Here is a 27,105-nt window from a genome sequence, read left to right on the forward strand (position 1 = left end):
ACTTAACACAGAAAAAGCATAATACAGTTACAGGCAGAAAGTGGAGGCTGAGATTTGAGGGCCTGAAGACCTTGGGTTGAGAAAAAAATATGGATGGAAGACAGATTAGATGTCCATCTTAAAGAGTCTAATTGAGAGCCGGGCAGTGGTGGCTCACGCCTGTAATCCCAGCACTTGGGAGGCAGAGGCAGGTGGATCTCTGTGAGTTTGAGGCCAGCCTCCAAAGCTACAGAAAAACCCTGTCTCGAAAAAACCAAAATAATAATCATAATCATAATCATAATCATAAAGATTCTAATTGAGATATTGGCTGAAAGCTCAGCTAGATTGACTAGAGACCTAAGTTTTTAACAACAGTCTCTGGATGATGCCCAATCTACAGTGTGCAATCTGGGCATCGAACACAGGAACATAGCAAAGGCTGAGGTGATGAGAGACGCTCTTGTCTCTGTGAGGTTGCTTCTCAGAAATACCTGTTTCGTAATGCCGGCCTCCTATCCTTAGCTCCTAATGACCCTCTCCACCCACATGCACGATGTGTGATGCTGTCTGGCCTCTCGGTCCTTGCCTAAACATATTTCTCTCTGCGGCTGCTTCTCTGTATCTCAGAATCTTCCTTTTCTTTTCTTTACTCTCCTCAGCTGAATATTCAGGAATCTGTGGTAGCTCTGTGGTAGAGTACTTGCGTAACAGGCACAGGGCCTTGGGGTTTGGTTCTATCACTGAAAAAAAAAATCTGCTCCTTTCGTTGTCTGTCCTGTAATTTTATCTTTCTCCAAATGAACTGTGTCCTCCTGGGAAGTATGGACTTTTATTATTTCTCTGTGTACCCAGTAGATTCTAGCAGATAGGAATCGGTTTCACTTACACTTGAAAGCTTTACTGAGAAAGGGACTCAGTTTCTCTTTGCCCTGTCTTCCTCTGGTGCAGCTGGCTGCATGCCAAATGGTCAGCTAGAGAGCGGGGTGAAGGGGTGGCGATTTCATGCTGGTTCTTTCTACCTACGAAACGCAGACCTGAGACCACAACTTTTCCCTTTCCAAGGTCCCGGCGCAGCAGGCCACGCCCCGTCGCAGCAGGCCACGCCCCGTGCTCCCCCCCCCCCCCCCCCCCCCCACTACACACAGCGTGCGCCACGGCTCCCCGCCCCAGTAGGCGGCTCTGTGCCGGCCAATCGGCGAGCGCCTGTGCAAAAGAGCCTAAAAACCCTCCTCTGGTGGCGAGACCTGTGCAAGATGGCTGCGGCGTGTCGGAGCGTGAAGGTAGACTGCTCAGTGCCTCTAACGTTTGTTTTTGCTCAGGCTAGGACTGCACGGGCAGGAACTAGAGAGGAGAGATCGGTGCCTGGGGAACAGGGTCCTGCTTCTCTGGGCCTGGTTTTGTGGCGGTTGGGTGCAACATTCAACTGCATGTGTGTGTGTGTGTGTGAGGGGTCGCAGAGAAACACGCCTGGGATGCGACACGCCCCCCCCCCCCCCCCCCCACTCCTGACCTCCCCTCCCCGCGGTCTCAGCCGTGAGGAGAGGAAGCACCTTTGGGTCATTGACTGTCCCTGCTTCTTCGCAAAATTCCGGAACTGGCAAGTGAAAGGGTGGAAGGTGGTTTGGACAGTAGCAGTTTACCTTGTGCCTCTTCACAGGGCCTGGTGGCTTTAATAACTGGAGGGGCCTCGGGCCTTGGCCTGGCTACGGCTGAAAGACTGGTGGGACAAGGGGCCACAGCTGTGCTTCTGGACTTACCTAACTCGGGGGGTGAGGCCCAAGCCAAGAAGTTAGGAGAGAGCTGCATGTTTGCCCCAGCCAACGTGAGTCACGATTCTACCAGAGTGTGCACGAGGAAACTCGGGGTGGGGGGTGGGGCGCTTCTCCCATAAAAGTGGTGTCTGGGATCGGTCAGGTAAAAGCACTTGCTGCCGTCTGTAACAACCTGAGTTTGATCCCCAGGACCTACATGGTATAAGGACAGAATGACCTCCACACGAGTGTCCTGGCACAAACATGCCTGCACATACATACAAATAAATGTACGGTGGTGAATCCTTCGCCCGTCAGCTTTTGACCTGAGCCCTTGAGCACATGAGGGCACCTGCAATAAGAACTCTAAAGCCGGGGCTCAGCATAATGGCCATGAGGACTGGACACACTAGAATTTCCTGGAAGAGATGAACAGTTGGAAATGCCTATCTGCCCAGTGATTTTATATTTACAGAGTGGAAAAACCTGAACTCCACAGGGATTTTTAAAAAAAGCTAGTTCATGTTCCTGTGAGTAATTCTCAAAACAGGGTTGTATTGGAATATAGCTCAGTGGTAGAGTTCTTGCCTAGCATGTGCCAGACCTCCTCAGTTTAACTGTCAATACTGCAAAAGACAAAAAGCAAAACGAGGTTGTATAGTGCCCTGATCCGTAGCAGCTGAGAATGACCAGGGGCATATGAATCCAAGGAGTGCAGATTTGAAAAATGTTTTGCAGTACTTTCCTGTAGTGTCCACCATTTCCCTTCCACTCCCTTCACTTGTTTTAGCACAATTCTCTCTTGGCCTCCCTTTGGCTCACACAATTCTGCTCCCATTCAAGGACTGGGCTTTTTTTTTTTTTCTTCTTCTTCTTTCCCAGAGCTGAGGACCGAACCCAGGGCCTTGCACTTGCCAGGCAAGCACTCTACCACTGAGCTAAATCCCCAGCCCCCTCAAGGACTGGGCTTGCCCTCCTCTCTAGGTTTAGTGGTGTGTGTATGCCAGGAAATGAATACCTTTCCTTCATGTCTCCCTTTCAAGGTGACCTCTGAGAAGGATGTACAAGCAGCTTTGACTCTAGCAAAAGAAAAGTTTGGCCGTATAGATGTGGCTGTCAACTGTGCAGGTATTGCAGTGGCCATTAAGACATACAACCAAAAGAAGAACCAGGTGCATACCTTGGACGACTTCCAGCGGGTTCTCAATGTAAGATCTCCAGGGGTAGGAATAAGAAGTGTCTGGCTGTGGGTACTCAGCTTTTAAGCAAACAAAAAGCAGCCTCTGTCTTAGATCCCACATCATGGTTCTACCCGCCCTCCAGGTGAATCTCATAGGCACTTTCAATGTGATCCGCCTGGTTGCTGGGGAGATGGGTCAGAATGAACCAGACCAGGGAGGCCAACGTGGAGTTATCATTAACACTGCCAGTGTGGCTGCCTTTGAGGGCCAGGTATGTGGATGGAGACAAAGTTCTTATTTGAATGCCTTGTGGGGGCTTTCCCACCTATGATCTCCACTCTTTTTTTCCAGGTTGGACAAGCTGCATACTCTGCATCTAAAGGGGGCATAGTGGGCATGACACTGCCCATTGCTCGCGATCTGGCTCCCATAGGCATCCGTGTGATGACAATTGCTCCAGGTAGACATGTCTTTCTCTTTCTTACCATCCCTAGAGTTGGGTGGGATCTGTGGACAGATGAGAGGAGGTGTCCACTACCTAAATATCAGCAGCTCAGCACTAAAGTGAGGAAGGACCGAGCGACCATGCAAACAGAGATGAACCTTTGCTGTTGGTGCTTTTGTCTAGGTTTGTTTGCCACCCCACTGCTTACCACCCTTCCAGAGAAAGTGCGCAACTTCTTGGCCAGCCAGGTGCCCTTCCCCAGCCGACTCGGTGACCCTGCTGAATACGCTCATGTGGTCCAGGCCATAATTGAGAACCCATTCTTGAATGGAGAGGTCATCCGGCTGGATGGGGCCATTCGGATGCAGCCTTAAAGGGTGAAGGCAAGAAAAACACCAACTTCTCTTCAGCTTGAAGGAAAGCTAACAGCCATTTTCTAACTCTGCTCCAGTCACCCTCTGTGCCTAATAAATTCTCAGACTTACAGGGTGTGAGCAGTCTTATGTTGGGGCGAACTGACATGGGAAGAAAGTGAAGGCTCTGAGGTTGGATACATAAGAGCCCCAGTGTGGAGTGGGAAAGGCGGTATCTCACACTTGCTGTATACTGTCACACACATGGTTCACTATAGTGAATAACTTTATTGCCTAGGGTAGAAAGTGGAGTTTGGGGTTTAGTTCCCTCCTACTGAGGAGAGATTAGAGACAGGGGTATGTTGCATTTTCTCGTCGACTCCTAGCCACCTGGAAGATTGATAGGTGAGAAGGGAGGTGATCATCCAGGCTTCAGCGGCTGCTGGTGTTGAACTGTAGGTAATACTGAGCCGTAGGATGATTGGTGTAGATGACTGAATTTAGGTAATTTTGCCTGTGAAAATTCAAAGGCCACAGGTGATGTTCTTTCCCTCTCCCTGGTCCTTGTCATTCTTCCCCACCTACCCCACCTTCCTCCCCATTGCTATACTCTAGAACTCACTGGGCTGCTTGTTCCCTAGCTAACTCCTTGTTGAAGGAGCCCAGCCCCCTGCGAAATTCCGCACACAACTGCCTCTCCTGTTCTTCCAGCTCCAGTGCTGCCTCAGCCAAGCGGACGGTTTGGCGTCCCCACTCAGCCTCCAGGGACTTTTCCACTCGGCGCTGTTCCTTTTTCTCTTGTCGTTGTGTTTCCTGGGTTTTCCTGATGGCGGCCCGCTGCTCTGCAGTCATACCCTTCCAGCAATAGGGCAGGACGCGGTGGGGATTCTGGGGGCGCTGGGCAGCCTGAGGATTCTCGGTCAGTAGATCACTGGTGACTTGTTTCTTGATCTCCTTGAGTTTGGCCTCCTGTTGCTGCTGCTGTTCACGGCGCTGCTGCAGGGCCTTCTTAGCTGCCTGGTGGTAATGTAAGCATTTGGGGGCCTAGCCTTAAGAAACTTACTTGAAGGGGTAGCATCTCAGAGAGAAGGGAGAGACATAGCATGAATTTTTAATGACCCTAAGGGTATGATGGAGGGGGATAGAATGGCCAGGGAATTTCTCTGCACTTAGTCTGAGAGGTCAGGGATGAAAAGTCAATACCTGTTCTTAAGTCACCCTGTATTTGGAGGTAGGGAGAAAGGTGACTTATGCTTTAATAGGATCTTAAGTGAAAGGGGTAATGGGAATGCTTACTCTGGTTGAAATGGGGTGTGAGGTTTGTGGTTAAGGTTCCCCAGGAGTTGGTTCAAGAATTGGGGTGGGCTTAGTGCACTGGATAGTTCAGGACCTACCTGGGCTTTGTTAGCATTGGCCATAGCAGTCCTCATGGCTGCTCGACAGGACTCCTCCAGCCTGGCTAGTTCAGCTGCTCTTGTGTTCACAGCTAGGCGCAGCTGGTCACTAAGCAAAGCTACACAGAAAAATATGGCCAGGGCATTGCACTTGCCTCTTCTAGGCCCCATTCCTTGTTTACTCACTAGCTATTTGTTTGACATACTTTATATTTGTTGTACAGATTTGAGCGTCAAAGTTACACTGATAAGGAAGGAGTTACTCTTTGGGGTCGGGGTAGCCAAAGCACAGCATCTTGGATAACAATGTAGTTCTGACATGTTTGAGCTGTGAGGCCTTAAGTAATTTCATCTCTCTAGCCTCAGCCTCAAGGTTATTTGTTGGGTTCTAAGGATATCACAGAATTAGCTCCTGTCTCAGAGAACTCCCTGCCTAGTCCAGTGTGGTGGTGTATACCTATAATTCCAGCACTTTGGAGACAGAGGCAGGAAGATCAGAACTTCAAGGTCATCCCTGGCTATATAGCAAGTTCAAAGCCAGTGTGTGTTCCATGAGACCCTGTCTCAAGTATAACTGTAAAATGTTTCTCCCAGGTAAATGCCAAGAAATCATGATGAATGGGTACAGTGTCAGTTGCTGAAAGAGATCAGGGACGTTAGGGCTTGTACAGCCTCAGCTGGATGGGTAACTACCTCCTCATATAGTGCTATCCCCAGACTAGGTGAGCTCCCTGCTAGGCTGCTTACCTGCGCGCACCTCCTCGTCTCTGGCTGCCTGTTGTTCCTGTAGCTGTCTCTCCAGGTTGTATCTCAACTGTTCTTGCTGCATTTTCAGGCGTGAGGCCCTTTCTGGGTCCTCTCCATGGAAGTACTGCATGCTGGCTGGGCCAAAGTACGTGCCACTGTCATAATAAGGGACTGGAAACTCCTGGACTTGTTGTTTTGGATCCCAGAAGTCACATTCTTGTCCATTCCTGAATTGCTGCCTTTGCTCCCGAAAATCCTGTACTTTCTTGGACAACCGACATGCCCGTTCTGCCTCTTCCTTCTCTAACATCTGTGCTACCAGATCATAGTGCACATGCTTGGTACCTAGGAATGATTGACAGGGACATGAAGACACATCAGAACGGAGCCCTGTCAGCCTGGCCTCTGCTCCTCATCTGGCTTATCACTCTCAGAACCTCAGGCTCTTTTCAGAGGCAGAATTGCTCAACTTCAGCCCATTCTCTCTAGTTCTACCTTTGTTTTGCCCCAGCCTTGAGTGTTTACCATAAGCCATATCTTTGCTTTGCTCCATTGCTTCCCGAAGCTTTCGTTCCTCCACCTGGTAGTTTAGGGCATGCACATCCACCTGGATCTCAAAGAAAGGAGCTAAATTAGAGTAGAGTCTCAGCATGGTACATTGAATGCTCTAACAGATGCTATTTAGAAATTACCCCTTTTAAGTCCCCCTTCAGGACCTACTGGATTAAGTTCTAACCCCTGAACAAAGCCTGTAAACACCTCTATGGTCTAGCTGCTGCTTTTGCCTTTATCTCGTTGTGCCCCCCTTCCCTGCCCCCTCTCACATTAGTCTTAGAAACTGTACTTCCAGTTCTCTGTACATCTTAAGCTGTTTCGAACCCACAGCCTTTGCTCTGTTTCCTCCCCTTGGAAAGTCTTTTCTTCCTTTACCCAAACTTCAGTTTACCCTTCAAGACTTGTTCAAGAAGGTTCTACCCCATAATCTAGGATCCACTGTCCACACTGTATTGACACTGGTCTCTATTATCTCCTCCACTAGGCTGTGAGCTATAGAAGCTAGGGTAGAAGCTAGGCCTTAGCTATCATTATATCCCCCACTGTCCAACATAGTGCCTGGTATAGGGCAGGTCCCAGGGAAATTCTTGGCAACCAGGATCTCAGACCACTCAAATTTCTGTTTGCTTATGGTCAAGTAGTATGCTCTGATTTTTCAAAGTTGACATCTCAATGCTTAATTTGGTCTTGTTTTACAGAGGAGGACAAGATAGGTTATGTATCCTAAATCACATATGTGATAGTAGACCTGGCTTTGAACACAAGTATGGTGTCTTTTCCAGATCATGAGGTTGCATCCGTTCTCTCTCCATCCACTCAGCAGTCCTTTTTATTAAAGCAATCAATATATCCTCTTTCATTATAATTCACTTAAAACATTTAAAAGTAGTACAAAAGGGCATACAGTTTAGTGAAGAATAAACATCCCTTTTGGTCTCTATCCCTCGGCTTCATTCACGGTTGTGAAGGTTAATATTGTCAACATGGTCTGGAAAGACGGTTCAGTGGGTAAAGTTTAGGCTTGAGAGAGTTTGATACCAGAGAGCCACATGGTGGAAGGAGAGGCCGACTCTTGCAAGTTATCTTTGGACCTCCACATCTCACACTGTAGCATGCATAGCACCACATGCCCCCTCCCAGATAAAAATACGTAAGATATTTTTAAGATATTGATAACATCTAGAATCACTCAGGAGAGAAACCTTTAGATATGTCTATGAGGAAGTTTCTAGATTGGATTATTTTAAGTGGGGAAACCTGTCTTAACTGTGGGCCAAACCATACCATGAATTAGGGTCCTGGGCTGAATAAAAGGGAGAAAGTGAACTGAATTCTGCTTCCTAACTGGGTGCAAAGTGACCACCACTTCCTGCTCCTTTGCCCCAATAATGGGCTATATACTCAAACTGAGCCCAAACCCTTTCTGCCTTCTTTGGCAGGGATTTTGTTATAGTAACAGGAAAAATAACTAATATAACAGTAGCCTTGCAGAAATCCCTTAAATATTCTTTACACCCTTTTGTGGCTCCATGTTGTTTCTCAAGAACCAGCTATAGTCCAAGAGCTGACCAGAGAGGAGCCAGCTGTCACCCATCTCTGTCCCTGCACAGTCCTGACTCTTCTTAAGCCTGCCCAGGGATATGAAGTTGGTTCCCCAGCTCCTTCCCTTCCAGTCCTAAGGCCTTTTTGAATCCAGAGGGGTTATAATGCACTGCTACATTCCTTTCTAGGCATAGGAGGGAAGTAACCCCAGCTTTGTAAAGTGCCTTCCATTACCCACTCACCCCCATGACTCGGTTCCGCACGTTGAAGAATCGGCATTGTCGCTCCTTTTCCCGACTTCTTCTAGCCTCTACTGCTGCTATCTCCTTGGGATCTGGTAGGAGGTCTAACTTATACATCTGGAGCAATAAGAGATGGAATGGCCCATTAATGCCGGCACTGTCCTTCTCTATACCACGCCTCTAGTTCTTTCTCCTTTATAACATCTCACCAGCTAGAAAGAGAACCAACTCCTACAAGCTGATCTCTGACCTCCACATGCGCATGCCTGTGTTCTCCCCCCCCCCCACTAAATAAAATAAATGTAACAAAGTTTGTTTTTAAACTGTCTACAAAAAAGACCCTGGCATGAGTTTGGATCTCAGTGTAATGAGAAGCTAGTGGAGGATTTCAAGCAGGTAAGACAAGAGAATATGATTGGTTTGCAACCCCCCGCCCCCACCATTTATGTATCAAAACCAGGCCTTCCAAAATATGAAGGAACGTGTACCAATTATCTGACTAGATAAGTAATAAAATAAAGGGGAAATTGTATTTCAGAAAAGCTGCTTGTCTGTGTGATGAGTGGGCAACAGAAAACAATATTGAGGAAGCTAGAAGGCCAATGGTGAGACCACTGAAGTTACCCAAAAAGACAAGAATATTAGCTTCCAGTAGGGCTATTTTAAGAAGAGGGAGGGCTGCATATATGGCTCATCATTAAAGGCTAGCCTCACACTTAAAAAGAAAAGGGAAAAAAAGGCTGGGTTAAAGCATGCTTCCAGGGATAGGGAGATGACTCAGTGGGTAGAGTGTTTGTGCAAGCCTGAGGACCTGAGTTCAAACCCCCAGCACCCTAATAAAAGCAAGGTTCAGTTTCTCCAAAAGGAAAGAAGCTCAATTACTATCTTAATTTTAGTTCAGTGAGACCCAGTTTGACTTCTGCTTTTTAGAGCTGTATGAAAGTAAGTTTTTATTAGTTTATTAAGTTTGGGACGATTTGTTATAGCAGTAACATGAAACTAATGTAGCTTCTCTACCAATATTTATTGGAAGATACTTTATCTAAAGCCACCAGCCCTGTGTAACTATTGAGTAGTCAAGTGAGATACATTGGGTTAAGTAAAATACACTATTAAAATCACCAAGGGACCATTGAGATGGCTCAGTGGGTAAACGTGCTTGCAACCAGGCCTTATGAGTTCTATCCCTTGGATCCACATGGTAGGAGAGCACCTTTGTCCCACATGGTGAAAGAGAACCCACTCCTACACACACACACACACACACACACACACACACACACACACACACACACACGATTATACCACAGTGCACTTGTGGAGGGCTGAGCACAACTTGTATGAGCTGACTCTCTCCTTCCACCATGTGGGATGCAGAGATCAAACTAAGGTCAGACCTGGTTGCAAATGCCTTTACTTGATGAGCTATCTCATCAGTTTATAATTACTGATTTTAACAAATTTTCTTTATTATTAATGAAGTTTCACATGTATTCAACCATTTACTTATTGCTTTGTGAAGTGCCTATTCATCTTGTGTTCATTTTAGGGATTTTTTTAGATTTAAAAATTTTAATTTTTGTGAATATATAAAACAAAATTATACATATTTATAGGTTATTATGTTTCAATACATAATACACTATGTAATGTTCAAACTAAGGTAAACCTACTTCCTTAACCTTAAACATTTAGCATTTTTTTTCAAAGACAGGGTTCTCTGTGTAGTCCTGGCTGTCCTAGAACTTTCTGTAGACCAGGCTGGCCTTGAACTCAAGAGATCTGACTGCCTCTGCCTCCCCAGTGCTGGAATTAAACAAGTACTTCCTAATCACTGAGCCCTCCTCCAGCCCTCATTTCACATCCTAAGGTGGAATTTTGGTAAACATATTTAGTCACATTTACCCATTTTTTTCTTTGAATGAAGTGTTTCTAGTTATTTAAGAAAGTCTGTTGCAAGGTGTGATGGCTTAAACCCATAATCCCAGCAGTTGGGAGGCTGAGGTAGGAGGACTGTTAAAAATTGGAGGCCAGTCTGGACTAAATAGTAAGTTCCAGGCCATCCTGAACTACAGAGACCTGTTTCAAAAACAGCCACCATGGGTATTCCCAGAAGAGATGAGTTATTTAATATAAGTCTCTGTGCCAAGTTATTTGTTAGGGAGGTCCCAGAGGCACCTAAAACATAGGGTATTGCTATTCCTCCTGGTTTGTTCACCAGAACTAAATGGTAAGAGCCTACTGCTAAAGACATCAAACAGCTTAGCTGCTGGGCATGGAGAAATCAATCTGTACCGACAAAGAAATGTCCTCCATGCTGGCTAGCTTTCATAGTTCCAGAAGGTGCTACCCAGGCCACTAGGGTAGAAAAGACATTTTACCCAGCAGTGAACCCTGCATGTTACAATGCCAACCTTCCAGGTAAGATATGCCCAGTGGAGTAATACTGGCATGACTATTATAGAGGGTAACCAACCACTTGGATTAGATTTGAGACCTGGTCCATAAGAGGGAATTCATGCCTAGTACTGTAAAGCTAGTGGGAAGTCCATGTCTAGGGAGGTCATGGGAAGTACCTATGGGGAGTACTCTGAGGAGTAGGGAAGAACCTACTACTACTGTTTTGCTAACTACCTTCTAAATGTATAAATACAAATATATTTATATTCATAGATTAGTGCTGCTCTCAATTGTGGTCAGAGAAGCTTTTTTTTTTTTTCCCCAGAGCTGAGGATCGAACCCAGGGCTTTGCGCTTGCTAGGCAAGTGCTCTACCACTAAGCTAAACCCCAAACCCCCAGAGAAACTTCTTTTTTGCTGTAGGCAAGTTTATGCAGAGACTCATAACTGCTCAAACCGTTGAGAATAAGTGGCTATTGAGTGCTTAGTCCCAAATGAGATGTGTATCACCACTACTCCAAAGTGCAGGGAACATTGTGTTAGAAGTGGGAAGAATGTAAAGAGCTAGAGGAGGGGAGGGGTACCATGCGATGCTGTCTTTTAGACATGACAGGGATGTGCACTCATGAATTCACAGCAGCTGAGGTTACCTGGATGAGACCTGTACATAAGAGCAAGCTAGTAAACCTTCCAGCATGGGTGGGTGAGGAGCTCAGGAGGCTCCATCCCTAGTTGAAGGGCTATTAGAAGTTGATGCCTGCTGAGGAAGAGTCAATTTTCTTGCAGGTCCATACCATGCACATATGGGCAGTACTAATTGGACTCAGTGAGTTACAAAAAAAGAGGGTGATATGATGGGAGTTTAGAGGACAGAGGCTGGAGTGGGGATGGATATGATCGATATTTATTGGTACACATACAAAAGTATTCTCCATAGTGAGTTTCAGGACAGCCAGGGCAATGTAGAGAGACCCTGCCTCCCCCATAAAAAACATTAAAGTAGCAACAGAAAAAAAAACCTACCTAAAACAAAATATCTCTCTATTCTAAATTCATAAAGATATCCTACAATTTCTAAAGTTTTGCCTTTATCATTTGTTTTTAATCCATTTGAAACTGCATTTTGTATATATTTAGAAATAGTTACAGTTTAATTTTCTCCCAAGCTCCATCGCATCTTTGAAAATTAAATAGTAATTTCTCTAAAAATTATATGAGATTGCCTTTAGTTATTTTATTCCCTTTGTTGGCTGTGACTGTTTTCCCAACATAGCTTCATTTTTGGCTTCCATATCAGATTCTATCAACTGAGCTTTCTCACTTTCCTAGACTCTTTAGGATTATTCCCAGCTTTTAGATATTTAAAAAGTTACAGGAATAGGACTGGAGAGACAGCTTGGTGGTTAAGAACACGTCCTGATCTTCCAGAATACCAGAGTGGTTCACAACCACCTGTAACTCCAGCTCCAAGGGATTGAATGCCCTATGTCGGTGGCATACATACATACATACATACATACATACACACACAAATAAAAACGAATCTTAAAATAGTTAGAGCTGGGTGGTAGGGGCACACGCCTTTTATCCCAGCACTCAGGAAGCTGAGGCAGGTGGATTTCTGAGTTCAAGGACAGCCTGGTCTACAGCATGAGTTCCAGGGCATCCAGAGCTACAGAGAGAAACCCAGTCTGGAAAAAAAAATAGTTACAGGAATAGCTGTGGAAAGCACCGTCTGAAAATGGCACTAACCCCGGCATATAAATTCAAACTGTTGCCATACTATAAAGCCTGGGCTCCTAAGAGCATGACTTAGTAATGAGCAGATATAAGGTAATAGAATATGGATGAAAGGATGAAAAAAATAGATTGAGAAATGGAGGAGGGCAAGGCATAAAGAATAGAGAGAAGGGAAACAGAGAAGCCAATGAGGGAGGCAGACAGAGTGAAGAGAAAGATGGGGATAAAGGGGAAGGTGTCATAGCCGTATGACGCAGTGGGAATGGGATTGGGGAGAAGCATAGCAAGGAGAAAGGGAAAAAGGACAAAGCTGGAGCATTGGTTTAAGGACGTGGCCCCCTGGTGTTCACACAGGATACCTTTCTCAGTATAGAATTCCAATTTTGAAGCTCTTAAGTGGACAGGGTCCAAGTTGGCTCTAGGATTTACAACGGCAGTCTTGGAATTCTGCTTGGAGAAATAAGAGAGAGGCAGACGATAGGGGTGGTACCTCACAATACAACTTTCCCCAACGTGTATCTCCGTTGTCTAGGAGTCTAGGAGTCCCCTCATCCTCCTTTACATTCCAATCTCACCTCACCTAAGTCCTCTCTAAGATCGTCCTTCTAGTCCAAACAGCCCACCCCTCCGAGGGTGCCTTCCAATTCTCAACTGAGCTCTTTGATGGAGCCCCCAGACCAGCTAGACTACAAGTCACAGCTGAGTGCCCGCCTCCCACTCGCCCTGGGGAGCCGGGAGGGCATAACCTTGCTGTGACTTCTGACTTGTCTCAGCAAGCGTGGGCTCAGGCCCCCGCCTGCTTTCTGATTCTCCCAGAAAGCGAGAGTCCTCCTCAGCACTAACGCTTGCGCAGCTTTGTGTGTTAACCGCTTCGACGGTTGCGGTGCTACTACAATGGGGGGCGGGGTCCAAACTGCCGGCAAAAACTCGAGCCAGGCGACCAATCAACAGAGGCTCTATTTCAGGCGGAAGTGACTGCACCCCTGGCACCAGGGGAGCTGGAAATCCTGATTGGCTGGTACTTATTATCGCGAGGTTTACTGTACACCCGGTTTGCACTGCGGTATTTCCCGCGCGGGCTAACCTCGGGTCCCAGGACTCCGGCGCAGGCTTTCTCCTACGGTAGCGCTGCTGTCATGGGTTTCCTGAAACTGATTGAGATCGAGAATTTTAAGTCGTACAAGGGTCGACAGATTATCGGACCATTTCAGAGGTTCACCGCCATCATTGGACCCAATGGCTCTGGTGAGATAAATCCGGTTGCGGCCCTGCGGGCATCCCGGTCCCCCCTGTTTGTCTCCAGAGTAGTACAACCTACCCCGTGCAACCTGAGACGTTGTGAACCCTAAAATGTCCCTTGCTTCTCTTGGGGGGATTGCATTTCAACTCGCTCCCCCTTCCGCCGTACGCTTAACTCGAGCCGCTGCCTAAATGTCAGTTGGCCGAGTTTTGTGCAGCTCCCTCTCTGGCCAGGAATGGTGTGGGCTGAACTAAGTGTTGCCCTTCCCACAACCCCTCCCGCCAAAAGAGGCGTTCCTGGAACTTGGGACCTTTTGTTTGGCCGGTGGCTCCTTTCGGTCTGTTATTGTTCCACCTTCCTGCTCTTAAATTTGATACCTGTGGGAAATTTTGGGAAGGTTGTCTCTGTCCAGTCCCAAGTAGTGTACTTTCTGCTTTAGCCAGCCTCCTTCCGCCCCGGGTGCCTCTCATTGGAATGCTTCAGTTTCCTTTTTCCTCTTCAGCTATGGCACTTTTGAATTTTAGACCCAGCGCTCCGCTCAGCAGAGTGGGATTCCGACCCTCGCCCCTTACACACCTAAGAGATTGTTGCCTCGATTTGCCCCTTTCCTATCAGGAAGCTGTAATGAGCCTGAACTTGTTCGCTTGCCAAATTTGTTGAATGTTTCGGGGTTTATCAGTTAAGTTTATGCGGAAAATAAGCCAAGTCCGTGATCGCTGGAAACTTAGAGGAGAAAGAAGATAAAGTACAAAATATGATAATGTTTAGGCCGTTGTAAATGCTCTGTAAAAAAGGGGTTAAGTTAACCGGGTGGTGGCGCACGCCTTTAATCCAGCACTCCGGAGGCAGAGCCAGGTGGATCTCTGACTTCGAGGCCAGCCTGGTCTTCAGAGAGATCCAGGAAAGGCGCAAAGCTACACAGAGAAACCCTGTCTCGCAAAACAAAAACAATCAAACAAAAAAATAAAATAAAATAAAATTCATTGCCCTCAGCATTGTTAGAATTTTAATCCAGAATCCAGCTGTTTTGAAAAAGCCCTTGGCCTGAGTCCTTACCCTCTTTAGTCTTTTTTTTTTTTTTTTTTTTTTTTGAGAGAATGTCTTATGGCTTCAAACTCTGAATCCTCTTGTCTCCACATCTGCCTTCTGCCTCTCCATATCCTCCAGAGCTTGGCTCTGTGAAGCCTTCCTTGACCCTTGGTTCCCACTTTATAAATTGCTCTTTCTCTCTGGCACACAGACTTTATTTTCTGTCACCAATTTATAGTGCCTGTTTTTTTTATCTTCATCACTAGTGTATGAGTGTCCTTAAGAAGCCATTTCTTGAGATGTTTTGTTAGTGTTCGCACTGCACGTTAGAAAAATGTCTACAACATTAAAGAATTGTGAGTAAGAGTCTCGTGGTTGAAAATCAGGAAGAAGCTGAAAGGTTGGAAATTGGTGCTTGAAAGATTGAATTCCAATTTATGTCATGTGCTAGCCGTGCTGCAGCTGGCTAGACAGTTGAGTCTAGATTGTAGAACAATAAACCTGCCATTCATTTATTTGTTTGTTTGTTTGTTTATCCAAGGCAGGGTTTCTCTTTGTAGTACTGGCTGTCCTAGAATTTGATCTGTAGACCAGGCTGGCCTCAAACTCGGAGGTCGGCCTGCTTCTGCCTCCCGAGGGCAGGGGCTAAAGGCCATGTGCTACCACTGTCGGGCAGATCTGTGATTTATTGAACACCAAATTGATCTTGGTTTTTGTTGTTGTTCATTTGTTGAGATAGGATCTCATGTTCCAAACTGATCTCAAACTCTGTTCAGTTCAAGGATGACCTTCTGGTCTTCCTCCATCTCCAGAGTGCTGGAATTAGAGGTGTGCACTTCCACCTGGTTTAATACAGTGTTTGGGTTTGAACTGAAGGCTTTGTACATGCTAGATAAGTACACACTCAGCTGGGTCACATCCCCAGCCTTACAAGGTTCATTTTTTTAAGGTCTTTAACAAACAAGTAACAGAATGAAGGACGATGAGCAAGGATCTAGAAGCTGGATGATGTAGGGAGATTGTTTTATCACCTTGTCAGTTGAAGTAAAGAACTTACTGACACGTTTAACTTGAGGAATGACTAGGTTTCTTCCTCTTTAAAGTAGAGAAAATGCCTTATTTCCTAAGACTTTTGGATAAGCTAAATTGGGTAATTAATGTGAGCATGAATCACAGAGTTGCATGAATCATGTGTTGTAGTATTTTTAAGAAAATAGCTGATTATGCATTGGTATTTTAACACGCACTAAAAAGAGTCCAGGATGCCGTCAGACAAAAGATAAAGCTTCGGAGATGGCTCAGCCTGTAAAGTGCTTGCCACACAGGCATCAAGATGGAGTTTGGATTCTCAGCACCCACTTAGGAAGCTGGGTGTGGTGATATATACCCAATAACCTAACACTGGGGAGGACTGGAAAATCCCTGGGGCTTGCTGGCCAGCTAATAGAGCTCAGTTGGTGAGTTTCCAGGCCAAGAGAGATCCTGTTTCAAAAAAAAAAAAAAAAAAAAAAAGGTGAACAGTTATAAGACACCCACCATCAACCTCTGACTTGCACATGCATGCACATATTGGATATTTGAAAGAAGCTGAGTGTGTTAAAAATCGTATACTAATGATGTAATTTTGGTAACATAAATTTTAAAAGTTTGAGAACTTGGTACTTGCTGGGTGTGATGACACACACCCATAAACTCAGCCCTTGTGTGGTTAAGGCGAGAAGATTGCTATGAGACCCAGGTCGACCTGGGTCGATAGTGAAGACCGGGGCTGCACAGCAGAACCCTGTGTCAAAAATCAGAAGCTCGCTACTGGTTTCACTACTCGTTTGTTTTGTTAATTTTCTCTTTCTCCCTTGTTTAATCAAGAGATTGGACTGAATGATTTCAAAACGTACAAGAGTTTTCCAAGTATGTGATTCAGTGGTACATATCTGAGCAGACCCAGAAGCATACTGAGTTTCCACTCTTTAATGTTTTTAGGAGTTTTTGTTTTGTTTGGCTTTTCGAGACAGTGTTTCTCTGTAGCTTTGCGCCTTTCCTGGATCTTGCTCTGTAGACCAGGCTGGCCTCATACTCACAGAGATCTGCCTGCCTCTGCTTCCCGAGTGCTGGGATTTTTAAAATGACATTTATTGTGTGTATGTTTGTATCAGAGGTTGATGTTAGTGTCCTTTTTTTGGGACAATTCCACCTTATTTATTTCTTTATTTCAAGACAAGGTTTATCTCTTTAACGGTCTTGGCTGTCCTGGAACTCAACTCTGTAAGACACCTGCCTCTGCCTCCTGAGTGCTGGTAGATTAAAGGTGAGCACCACCACCGTCTGGCAACTCCAGCTTTATTTTTTGAGACAGGACCTTTCATTGGCCTGTTGTTCACCAACTGTGCTGTATTGCCTGGACAGCAAGCCCAAAGTATTCTCCTGTCTCCACTTTCTCAATGTTAGATTATAGGAATACACTGTGGTAATATTTTATTTGTGTACCCCAATAAAGCTTATCTGAAGATCAAAGGACAAAGCCATCCACTATATTAAACATAGAAGTCGGTAGCACATGCCCTTAATCCTAGCATTCGGGAGGCTGTGAGTTCAAGGCCACACTGGGAATAGAGCCAGGCATGGTGGCACATGCCTTTTATCCCAGCAGTAGTTGACCATAGGGTCTGGAGGTCCGTACAGACAGACAGGAAGATATGTAGCTGGGTGGAGAGAGGAAGTAAAATGGCAGGACATAGAAAGGCATATAGGCGTGGGTATATAGAAAGTAGTTCTTTCTGGAGGTTGTGGAGTTGGTAAGGTGAGGTTGGCTGTGGCTTTTCCTATTCCTCTGATCTTTCAGTTTTCACTCCATTATCTGGGTCCAGGTTTTTTTTTTTTTTTAAGATTTATTTATTATGTATACAATGTTCTGCCTGCATGTGTCCCTACAGGCCAGAAGGGGGCACCAGATCTCATTACAAGTGGTTGTGAGCCACACTGTGGTTGTTGGGAATTGAACTCAGGACCTCTGGAAGAGCAGCCAGTGCTCTTAACCACTGAGCCATCTCTCCAGCCCCCCCCCCCTTTTTTCTTTTGTTTGTTTGTTTTTCGAGACAGGGTTTCTCTGTGTATCTTTGCGCCTTTCCTGGAACTCACTTGGTAGCCCAGGCTGGCCTCGAACTCACAGAGATCCATCTGGCTTTGCCTCCCGAGTGCTGGGATTAAAGGTGTGCACCACCGCCACCCAGCTTTTTTTAAAATTTAAGACCATTTAGCAATTTGTCTTACAACACACCACCACACCTAGCTTTTTAAGTGGATGCTAAGAGTTCAAAGTCAAGTCCTTATGCTTGTGTGGCAAGCTTGGTGCATGTGTGAACGTCAGAGAACAACTTTGCAGGGGTCAGTTATCTTTCCTGTATATGCATCCTGGGGATCAAAATCAGGTTAGCAGGCTTGGTATTAGTTATTGGTTATTAGACAAGTACCTTAATCTGCCAAGCCATCTCACCAGCCTGTTCATAGGTTTTCTTTTTTCTTTCTTTTTTTTTGAGACAGGGTTTCTCTGTGTAACAGCTCTGGCTATCCTGGAACTCACTTTGTAGACCAGGCTGGCCTCGAACTCAAAGAGATCTGCCTGCCTCTGCCTCCCGAGTGCTGGGATTAAAGGCGTGTGCCACCACCGCCTGGCTTCATAGGTTTTCTTATTCCTTTGCTTCTTCCCAAGTTTTATATTATGAACATTGGCAAACATATATGTGCTAGCAGGGTGTGGTGGTGCAGGCCTGTAATCCCAGCACTTGGGAGGCAGAGGTAGGTGGATCTCTGTGAGTTCGAGGCCAGCCTGGGCTACATACAGAGTCAGTCTCTCTCCTTTCTCTCTTTCCTTCTCTCTGTCTTTCTCTCCTGTCTCTCTCAAATATTTGAAATTAAATTTGAAAATAAATTGAAGACTTAATAACATTTCACCTTTTTTAAAATTTATTTTTATTTTAGGTATGTTGGTGTTTTGCCATGGATATCGGGTTCCCTGGAACTGGAATTACAGACAGTTGTGAACTGCCATGTGGGTGCTGGGACTTGAACTCGGGTACTCTGGAAGAGCAGTCAGTGCTCTTAACCACTGAGCCATCTCTCCAGCCCCAACATTTCACCTTTAAGTGCTTCACCATTCATATAAAAATCATAATCCTGTTTTATTACTATTTCATTAGTACAACAAAGGAAATTTTTTTTCGTGTCATTATTTATCTAGTTTTTCTTTAAGCTTCAAGCTTCTATAGTTGCTCGGTTTATCTAATATATATTCAAGCTTTTCTAATTGCTTCCCAAAATGTCCATGTTTCTTTTTTTTGAAACCAGAGTCTAATCATAGTTCATCTTCTCAAGTTGGGTGGGGTGTCACACACTTGTAATCCTAGCATGTGGGAAGCTGAGACAAGAAGCTTGTGATTATGAAGCCAACCTGTACTATGTAGATTTTTTTCCTAAAATAAAATAAAACGAAAGATTAACATATAGTAACATCCATGTTCTATTTGCATATATCTCAGTAATGGCCTGTATTCTAGGATGGTTCTGTCACCCCTTTCATTTTAGACATTGCCTTTATTTAGTAATGGAGATGGAACCTAGGGCCTTGTGTGTGCTAGCAAAGCCCTACCTCTTAAGTTATACTCCTGGTACAGTAGTTTTCTAAAAGAACAGGCCATTTGTATTGTGGAACATCCCACAGTCTTGATTTGTTTTAACTCATAAAGCTAAGGGCTTTTCAAGACAAGGTTCTCTGCGTAGCCTTGGCTGTCCTGGAACTTGCTTTGTAGACCAGGCTGGCCATGAACTCAGGGATCTGCCTGCCTCTGCCTCCTGAGTGCTGGCTGGGTTTAAAGGTGGGTGCCACCACAGACAGGCTCCAGCCTTGAACTCTTAACCCTTAATTTTTCTGCTTTAGTCCCCTGAGTGCTGGGTTAGGGTTAGAAGCATGCTGCTACACCTGTTTTCCTTTTAGTCTTTCTAGTCTTTGGGGGGTTCTTTTGATTTGTTGATGATATTGCTTGAGACAAGGTCTTACTGTGTTGGAGTCCAAGCTCCAGCTTGCATAAAGGCTATTTGCTTTTACATATGGATATTTGGTGTCTCCGTCATGGTCTTTGAGGGGTCCTTATCATCTGGGCATAATAGCTACTGTAAGTAATAACTTCAAAGGAACTATTTTTCCTAAGTCGTTGATCAGTTTTCTAACAACAGTTTATTTTCTGTTTTTCATTAGTCTGACATTAGAAAATAAAGTAGATAGAAAAGAACACACTCTATTCTCAAATGTCCTTTGGTTTCTTTTCTTCCCATCTTCCCTGTGTTCCCTCTTCTGCTCTGTCCCCTTCTCCCTTAGGTAAGTCAAATCTCATGGATGCCATCAGCTTTGTGCTTGGTGAGAAAACCAGCAACTTGCGGGTAAAGACTCTGCGGGACCTGATACACGGAGCTCCTGTGGGCAAGCCGGCTGCTAACCGAGCCTTTGTGAGCATGGTCTACTCTGAGGAGGGTGCTGAGGACCGCACTTTTGCCCGCGTCATTGTAGGTGGGTAAGGCCGGTCAGAAGACTCGGAGTCCAAGGAAGCACATAGACTTGTTACTAGGATGGAGAGACTATCTGACCTTTGCTAACTCATTCATTATCTTGTAGGGGGCTCTTCTGAGTACAAGATCAACAACAAAGTTGTCCAGCTACATGAATACAGTGAAGAGTTAGAGAAGTTGGGCATTCTCATCAAAGCTCGGAACTTCCTTGTCTTCCAGGTGGGCTTTTTTTTTTTTTTAAAGACAGGGTCTCACTGTGTAATCCTGGCTGCCCTGGAACTCACTCTGTAGACTAAGCAGGCCTTGAACTCAAAAAGATCTGCCTGCCTTTACTTTCTGAGTAATAGGATTAAAGGCAAGTACCATCATGCTTAGTAAATTACTTTTATTTTTTTATCCTTAAAAAATTTTTATTTGAAGATTTTATATGCTGTATTTGCATCATTTCCACATTCCCTTTCTCCCTTCCAACTCTTTTATTTAACCACCTCCTCTGGAATTTATGACCTCTTCTATGTATATAGATAGAAGTTTTTTAAAAGATTTATATTTTATATGTATGGGTATTTTGCTTGTATGTATATATGTGTACCACATGTGTAGTGTGTCTGGTCCCCACAGGCCAGAAGGCAGCATCAGGCCCTCTGGAAGTGGAGTTACATGTTTGTAAGCCACCATGTAAGCAGTGGGAACTAAACCAGAGTCCTCTGCAAGAATAGCAAGTACTCTTAACCAGTGAACCACTTGTCCAGCCCTATGCTTATTTCACTTATTGACACACACACCTCTACTGAGTCCGGTTAGTATTTGCCCTTATTTGTATGTCTTTAGGGCTGAGGTCTTGCTCCTGTGGGGATGGGTTGGGCAATGGGGTAAGTGGTGCACCCTCTTAGCAACTCTCAGGGTTTGGAAGTTCCCCTATCCATCTTGTTGTGTCCATTGATATAGTCTTTACAGGTCTTGGGCTGACAGCCATATTGTTAAGAGTTCTTGGGAACACCATCCTTTTCGTGTCAGGAAGGAACTGTCATGCAGCAGTCATCCTGGTCCTGAAGCTCCTATAATCTTTCTGCCCTATCTCCTGAGATGTTCCCTGAACCGTAGATGTGGGGGCTATGTTATAGATGATACATTTGGGGCTGGGCAACCTGTGGTCACTTACTTTCTGCATTTTGACCAGTTGTGGATCTCTCTGATCATCTTTGTTGGAAAACAAAAAGAAGCTTCTTTGAGATGTAAAACTTACACTTATCTGTGGGCATATGGAGGAGTATTTAGAAGGCAGCTGGAAACTGTGTTACTTTAGTAATGTGACAGTACTGACAGTAGTTGGTTCTCCTCTGTGGGCTTTTCTTCCTTCCTCCCTTCCTCCCTTCCTCCCTTCCTCCCTTCCTCCCTTCCTCCCTTCCTCCCTTCCTTCCTCCCTTCCTCCCTTCCTCCCTTCCTCCCTTCCTTCCTCCCTTCCTCCCTTCCTCCCTTCTTTCCTTCCTTCCTTTCTTCCTTCCTTCCTTCCTTTCTTTCTTTTTTTAAAGACAGGATCTCACTGTGTAGTCCTGGCCTGGCCTCCTAAGTCCAGAGATTAAAGGCATGTGCCACCATACCCAGACTGTGGGCATTTAAAAAATATTTTCATTTTATGTGTATGAGTGTTTTGCTTGCATGTATGTATGTGCACAGTGTGTGCATTGTCCATGGAAACCAGAAGAGTATGTTGGATCCCCTGGAACTAGAGTTACAGACAGTTGTGAGCTGCCGTGTGAGTGCTGGGAATTGAACCTGGGTCCTCTAGAAGGAAGAGCCACGAGTGCTGTTAACTGTTGAGCCATCTATTCAGCTCTCTTTGGGTATTTTTAAATCATTATTGGCTATTTGCTGTTGGTTGGCCTTTCCTGTCCTAACTAGGCCTGCTCCAAGTTCATGTGTCTCCCCTAGACTAATGTAGCACATTCTTTAGTGGGCTTCTTAATTCCATTCTGGCCTCTTTCAGTTTCCCCTCAGCTGGCTTAGTCTAATAGGGACACAAGTCTTTTTCCTGTCTTTCCGTAAAGCAGTTCAGTGATTCCTTCTTGTCTTAGGATGGTTGTTCTTAAATTGTAGTTCCTAGACCAGCGGTATCAGCACCACTTGGGAGTGTGTTACAAATGCACATTCTTAGGCTCTATTCCAGATAGATGAGCTGAAGAGACTCTGTGGTGGGGCACAGTCTGTTATACCAAGCTCAAGGTTATTGTGAAGCTAGCTGCTTTGCGAACAGTTGACTTAGGATGAGAAAACAAACTTCCAAGCCTGTTGTTCAGAAAGCACTGTTGTTTCTTTCTTTCTTTCCTACCTTCGTAGCCTTGTCTTCCAATGGTCTTTTCCTCAGTTTTGTACTCTAGCCTACTTAAACCACTTGTAGTTCCAGATTCATTTGCTGTTTTGGCATGCGGGTCTTTGTGTGTTCATTTTCCTGTATGTCGAATTGTGGAGTAACCTTTTTATTAGCCTATGTGTATGTGTGTGCGTGTGCGTATGCATATGCGTGCACGTGTGCTCGTGTGTGTGTGTGTGTGTGTGTGTGTGTGTGTGTGTGTGTGTGATTGTGGTGCTAGGGATTAAACCCAGTGTCTCTCATGCTATCTCCAGCCTGCTCGCCTCTTTTCTTTTCCCATATATTCCAAAGTCAGCATAGATGTCACCTGTGTAAGGGCTTCCTTCTCAAATAGAATTCCCTATGGAAGTTTTTTTGCCTCTCAAGCTTGAGTTTTCTGGGCTCATTGCTCATAAAATACCACTATGTTACCTTTGTGTTTGTCTTTTTGTGTTCAGAGGCAGAGAATGTGCCATTAAAGCCCAATATGGCTGACCTGGTGGTGTAGGCCCATACTCCCACCTAAAGCAAGAGGATTTTAAGTTCAAGGTTTGCCTGAGCTACAGAGGAAGTTCAAAGCCAGCCTAGACAACTTAGTGAGACCCTGTTTTACAGTAACAAAAGTAAATAAAGGGCAGGGAATAAAGCTCAGTGGTGGAGTACATACTGACCTTTAATGCTCAGTACTTACTTTGCCTCTACCCTCAAAAGCCTTGAAATGTGGCAATAGTTAGGGAGAGGAGGGTTGATAAACTTTTGAAGTGGGCAGGGTGAGTTGAGCTAGCAGAGGTTTAAATGGGGTAGTGTTTTGACCTTATCAGGGCGCAGTGGAGTCTATTGCCATGAAGAACCCCAAGGAGAGGACAGCTCTATTTGAAGAAATTAGTCGCTCTGGGGAACTAGCACAGGAGTATGACAAGCGAAAGAAAGAAATGGTGAAGGCTGAAGAGGACACGCAGTTTAATTACCACCGCAAGAAAAACATCGCAGCTGAACGCAAGGAGGCCAAACAAGAAAAAGAAGAGGTTGGTGGCTGCCCGCCTCTGAGATCTAAAGGACCAAGCTAAAGGCAGTGCCTTACTGATACGCCCCATCCCCACCCCTGTTTGCTAGGCGGACCGCTACCAGCGCCTGAAGGATGAGGTGGTGCGAGCCCAGGTACAGCTGCAGCTCTTCAAGCTTTACCACAATGAAGTGGAGATTGAGAAGCTCAACAAGGAACTGGCTGCTAAGAATAAGGAGATTGAGAAGGACAAGAAGCGGATGGACAAGGTAGAGGATGAGCTGAAGGAGAAGAAGAAAGAGCTGGGCAAAATGATGCGGGAACAGCAGCAGATTGAGAAGGAGATCAAGTAAGAGGCTCGCTTGCCCAGGCCTGTAGCTTGTAGGAAACTAAACAGCTCTGCTATTCTCTGCGATCCCCTGAGTTCAGAGGCTACTGTGTGTACTAATTTGTTTTTCTTCCCCTTGACCAGGCGATGAATACAATAGAAGATTAAGAACTCGGGCTTAGGGCAGTATGGTAGCTCAGCCTTGATATAGCTCATTGGGTAAAGGTGCTTAAGGCCAAGTCTACTAACCTGAGTTAAATCATTGGAATCCATATGGTAGAGGAGAGAACTGCGTCCCTCAAGTTGTCCTCTCATGTCTGCATGTGGGCATGTTGTAGCACACATGTGCCTACATATACACTAATGTGTGTGCATGCATGCTTGCTTGTGTGTGTGTGATACAGATAATTAAAAAAGAATAAAAGAACCAGGTGCTGGGTGAACAAGTTAGCAGGTAAGAGGAAGCAGAAGAAATTATAGCTATTAGATGACCAAGAGGGCCATCCTAGAAGAGAAACACCATATCTAAAAGCTTAAAGGACAGAGATGTGAAGTGATTCGATCAGATGAAGGCAATTCAGTAAACAGGGTACTTGTGGGGGGTTTTAATGAGAGACCTGTCTTAGCATTGGCTTCAACCTTACGGGACGGTGAAATCTATTGCCATGAAGAACTCCACAGGGTTGCAAGGGTTGAAGCAGGTGGTAATTTTGTCTCTTGGAGTGGCTAGAATGCCAGGATGATGGTAGGTTCCAAGAAGTACTCAAATTTCACTCTCCTGATTTTTGTGTTGTTGTTTAGTTTATTTGTTTTTGAGGATCTCTAAGGCAGTAGGCCCTTGTTCTTGGAGGTGTTTCCATGAGATTGGCTGGGAATACATAGTTCCCTCTTTTGGGATAAAAAGCCTACCTTCTTCAGGGCTAACTAACTGATTGTCTCTTTTCCTTCTGGCAAAAGGGAAAAGGACTCCGAGTTGAATCAGAAGCGGCCTCAGTACATCAAAGCCAAAGAGAATACCTCCCACAAAATCAAGAAGCTTGAAGCAGCCAAGAAGTCTCTGCAAAATGCTCAGAAGCATTACAAGAAACGTAAAGGTGACATGGATGAGCTGGAGAAGGAGATGTTGTCAGTGGAGAAGGCCCGACAGGAGTTTGAAGAACGGATGGAGGAAGAGAGTCAGAGTCAGGGCAGAGACTTGACCCTGGAGGAGAATCAGGTAAGTCTTGAAAGGGTTTCTGATAAAAAGATCAGTGACTTAACATATGCTGACTTAGTAACCTGTCTGTCCTCTTTTCCTATTCTTAACACAGGTCAAGAAATACCACCGACTGAAAGAAGAAGCTAGCAAGAGAGCAGCCACTTTGGCGCAGGAGCTGGAGAAGTTTAATAGAGACCAGAAAGCTGACCAGGACCGTCTCGATCTGGAAGAGCGGAAGAAAGTAGAGACAGAGGTAGGCAAAATTAAAGGATGAGGCGTGGGGGTGGAACTCAGCAGCACTGTGTGCTTAGCATATTTACCCTGAATTCAGTTCCCAGCATCAACAACAAGCAAAAAGATCAGGGGTGATAATCCCTAAATAAGGACATAATGATAGTTTTAATAACAACAGAAGTTTATATCTGACAGGCAGCTACTGTGTGTTAAACACTATGCTTTACACATAGTCACTTATTTAAGTTCTACACTTATGATGCCTTTAGGGGATAGTTACTATTATCCTCACTTTCCAAACGAGGAAACTATATCACAGTGGTGAAATAATCTGCTTAATAATAATAGTAATCCCATAATAGCTTAGCTGTAGGCTCAGGACATGAACCTGGGTAGTCTGGCTCTAAAGCTCACACTGTTACCAAATATACTTCACTTACTGCCACTCATATATTACTAATAAGGATAGAAAGTTCTTACGTTATCGCAAGAGCTTATAGTGGTCCAAGCATTGAGCTAAGCACTTAGTTTAAATAATTCAAAGAACATTGTAGGCATTCACATTAATGCATACCCTGTGTTAAGTACTTACTATGTGTTTTATGAAGTGGAAATTACTACATCTTACAGCTGAGACAGCAAGGTCAGAGAGGTCTGTGAAGCTTTACTTTGCTTGGGTTTGAGCCTTAGATTGCTGAGGAAACCTGGGCTGGGTGCAATACCTTTGAGAGATTGTTTTAGAAGCCCCATCCATCAGTAGACTGGACTTTGCATGTGTTTCTGCCTTTTGTTTTTCATTTATGAATTTATTTTACATCCTGACCACAGTTCCTCCCTCCTCTCCTCCCATTTATCCCCCTCCCTCCCCTCCGCCCTTCCTCCCAATCCACTCCTCCTCTGTTTCTGTTCAGAAAAGGGCAGGCCTCCCATGGATATCAATAAAACACTACATGTCAAGTTGCAGTAAGACTATGCACCTCTCCATGTGTTAAGGCTGAGCAAGGCAGTCCAGGATGAGGAATGGGCCCAAAAGCCAGTCTAAGAGTGGGAGATAGGCCCTGCTCCCACTATTAGGAATCTCACATGAACGCCAAGCTACACAACCATAACATGTGCAGAGGGCCTAGATCGGTTCCATACAGGCCCCCTGGTTGTTGGTTCAGACTCTGTGAGCTCCTGTCAGCCCAGGTTAATTGATTCTGTGGGTTTTCTTGTAATGTCCTTAACCCCTCTGCGTTTTGGCAGGCCTCCTGCATTAGTGATAGATTGTGTTGTACTGTTGGAATTTTGGATGAGTAGGGTCAGTGGGGGTGTAAGCCCATAGCACATGGGCTCACCCTCTAATAATAAAATATATTTATTGCCCAGGCCAAGATCAAGCAAAAGCTTCGGGAGATTGAAGAGAATCAGAAACGGATCGAGAAGCTAGAGGAATATATTACCACTAGCAAGTATGTGGCTCTGCACTCCTCTTTTCTCCCTCCACATCTCTTATGCTTACCCTGTTCCTCTTCCGGCAGGCCCACCAGAGTCCTCCACTCCCGGATTATCTCAGCACACAGGCTAACTCTTGTATTTTCTTACTTGACAGGCAGTCCCTAGAGGAGCAGAAGAAGCTGGAGGGAGAATTGACGGAGGAAGTGGAGATGGCCAAGCGTCGTATTGATGAGATCAATAAGGAGCTGAACCAGGTGATGGAGCAATTGGGGGATGCGCGCATTGACCGTCAGGAGAGCAGTCGCCAGCAGCGAAAAGCAGAAATAATGGAGAGCATCAAGCGTCTCTACCCTGGTTCTGTGGTAAGACTGGAAGGGACGCTTTCTAAGCATGTATTCA

At 45.2% G+C, this 27,105-nt stretch overlaps 3 protein-coding genes across 4 annotated transcripts in view; 2 read left to right on the forward strand and 1 right to left on the reverse strand.

Moving 5' to 3' along the window:
* Positions 1–1,147: 1,147 nt before the first annotated feature.
* Hsd17b10 (hydroxysteroid 17-beta dehydrogenase 10) lies at positions 1,148–3,845 on the forward strand. The gene is made up of 6 exons (XM_036173861.1): positions 1,148–1,262; positions 1,640–1,804; positions 2,777–2,941; positions 3,057–3,185; positions 3,266–3,374; positions 3,543–3,845. The coding sequence occupies exons 1-6, from the start codon at positions 1,236–1,238 to the stop codon at positions 3,731–3,733; spliced, it is 786 nt and encodes a 261-aa protein (XP_036029754.1). The 5' UTR covers positions 1,148–1,235; the 3' UTR covers positions 3,734–3,845.
* Positions 3,846–4,000: 155 nt separating this feature from the next.
* Positions 4,001–13,197, reverse strand: Ribc1 (RIB43A domain with coiled-coils 1). 2 transcript variants are annotated; one of them, XM_036173859.1, is made up of 8 exons: positions 13,078–13,197; positions 12,691–12,778; positions 8,193–8,309; positions 6,379–6,460; positions 5,854–6,198; positions 5,107–5,225; positions 4,335–4,729; positions 4,001–4,226 (listed from the first exon to the last, which is right to left on the reverse strand). In XM_036173859.1, the coding sequence occupies exons 3-8, from the start codon at positions 8,307–8,309 to the stop codon at positions 4,145–4,147; spliced, it is 1,140 nt and encodes a 379-aa protein (XP_036029752.1). In that variant the 5' UTR covers positions 12,691–12,778; positions 13,078–13,197; the 3' UTR covers positions 4,001–4,144. The 2 variants fall into 2 exon arrangements, with proteins under 2 accessions (XP_036029752.1, XP_036029753.1); XM_036173860.1 differs by lacking the exon at positions 13,078–13,197 and having other exon boundaries at positions 12,691–12,925.
* A 169-nt stretch (positions 13,198–13,366) lies between these two features.
* Smc1a (structural maintenance of chromosomes 1A) overlaps positions 13,367–27,105 on the forward strand; it is a 46,472-nt gene continuing 32,733 nt past the window's right edge. The window contains exons 1-9 of the mRNA XM_036174255.1: positions 13,367–13,576; positions 19,969–20,157; positions 20,263–20,375; positions 23,328–23,531; positions 23,620–23,858; positions 24,795–25,053; positions 25,148–25,288; positions 26,638–26,720; positions 26,861–27,068. Of these exons, the coding sequence (XP_036030148.1) occupies positions 13,468–13,576; positions 19,969–20,157; positions 20,263–20,375; positions 23,328–23,531; positions 23,620–23,858; positions 24,795–25,053; positions 25,148–25,288; positions 26,638–26,720; positions 26,861–27,068 (1,545 nt within the window). The 5' untranslated portion in view covers positions 13,367–13,467. The remainder of the gene's footprint in view (positions 13,577–19,968; positions 20,158–20,262; positions 20,376–23,327; positions 23,532–23,619; positions 23,859–24,794; positions 25,054–25,147; positions 25,289–26,637; positions 26,721–26,860; positions 27,069–27,105) is intronic.

This window comes from Onychomys torridus, chromosome X, assembly GCF_903995425.1.
Source record: "Onychomys torridus chromosome X, mOncTor1.1, whole genome shotgun sequence".
In the NCBI taxonomy this organism is placed as follows: Eukaryota; Metazoa; Chordata; class Mammalia; order Rodentia; family Cricetidae; genus Onychomys; species Onychomys torridus.

Excerpts from the sequence above, each read along its gene's own strand:
- Hsd17b10 (XM_036173861.1), top strand. The coding sequence starts at position 1,236 with ATGGCTGCGGCGTGTCGGAGCGTGAAG. Across the intron at positions 1,263-1,639 it reads CGGCGTGTCGGAGCGTGAAG|GGCCTGGTGGCTTTAATAAC; the intron begins GTAGACTGCTCA and ends GCCTCTTCACAG. Across the intron at positions 3,375-3,542 it reads TGTGATGACAATTGCTCCAG|GTTTGTTTGCCACCCCACTG; the intron begins GTAGACATGTCT and ends GCTTTTGTCTAG.
- Ribc1 (XM_036173859.1), bottom strand. The coding sequence starts at position 8,309 with ATGTATAAGTTAGACCTCCTACCAGATCCCAAGGAGATAGCAGCAGTA. Across the intron at positions 5,226-5,853 it reads AGACGAGGAGGTGCGCGCAG|CTTTGCTTAGTGACCAGCTG; the intron begins GTAAGCAGCCTA and ends TTTTCTGTGTAG. Across the intron at positions 4,227-4,334 it reads GCTAGGGAACAAGCAGCCCA|GCAAAATTACCTAAATTCAG; the intron begins GTGAGTTCTAGA and ends GAATTTTCACAG.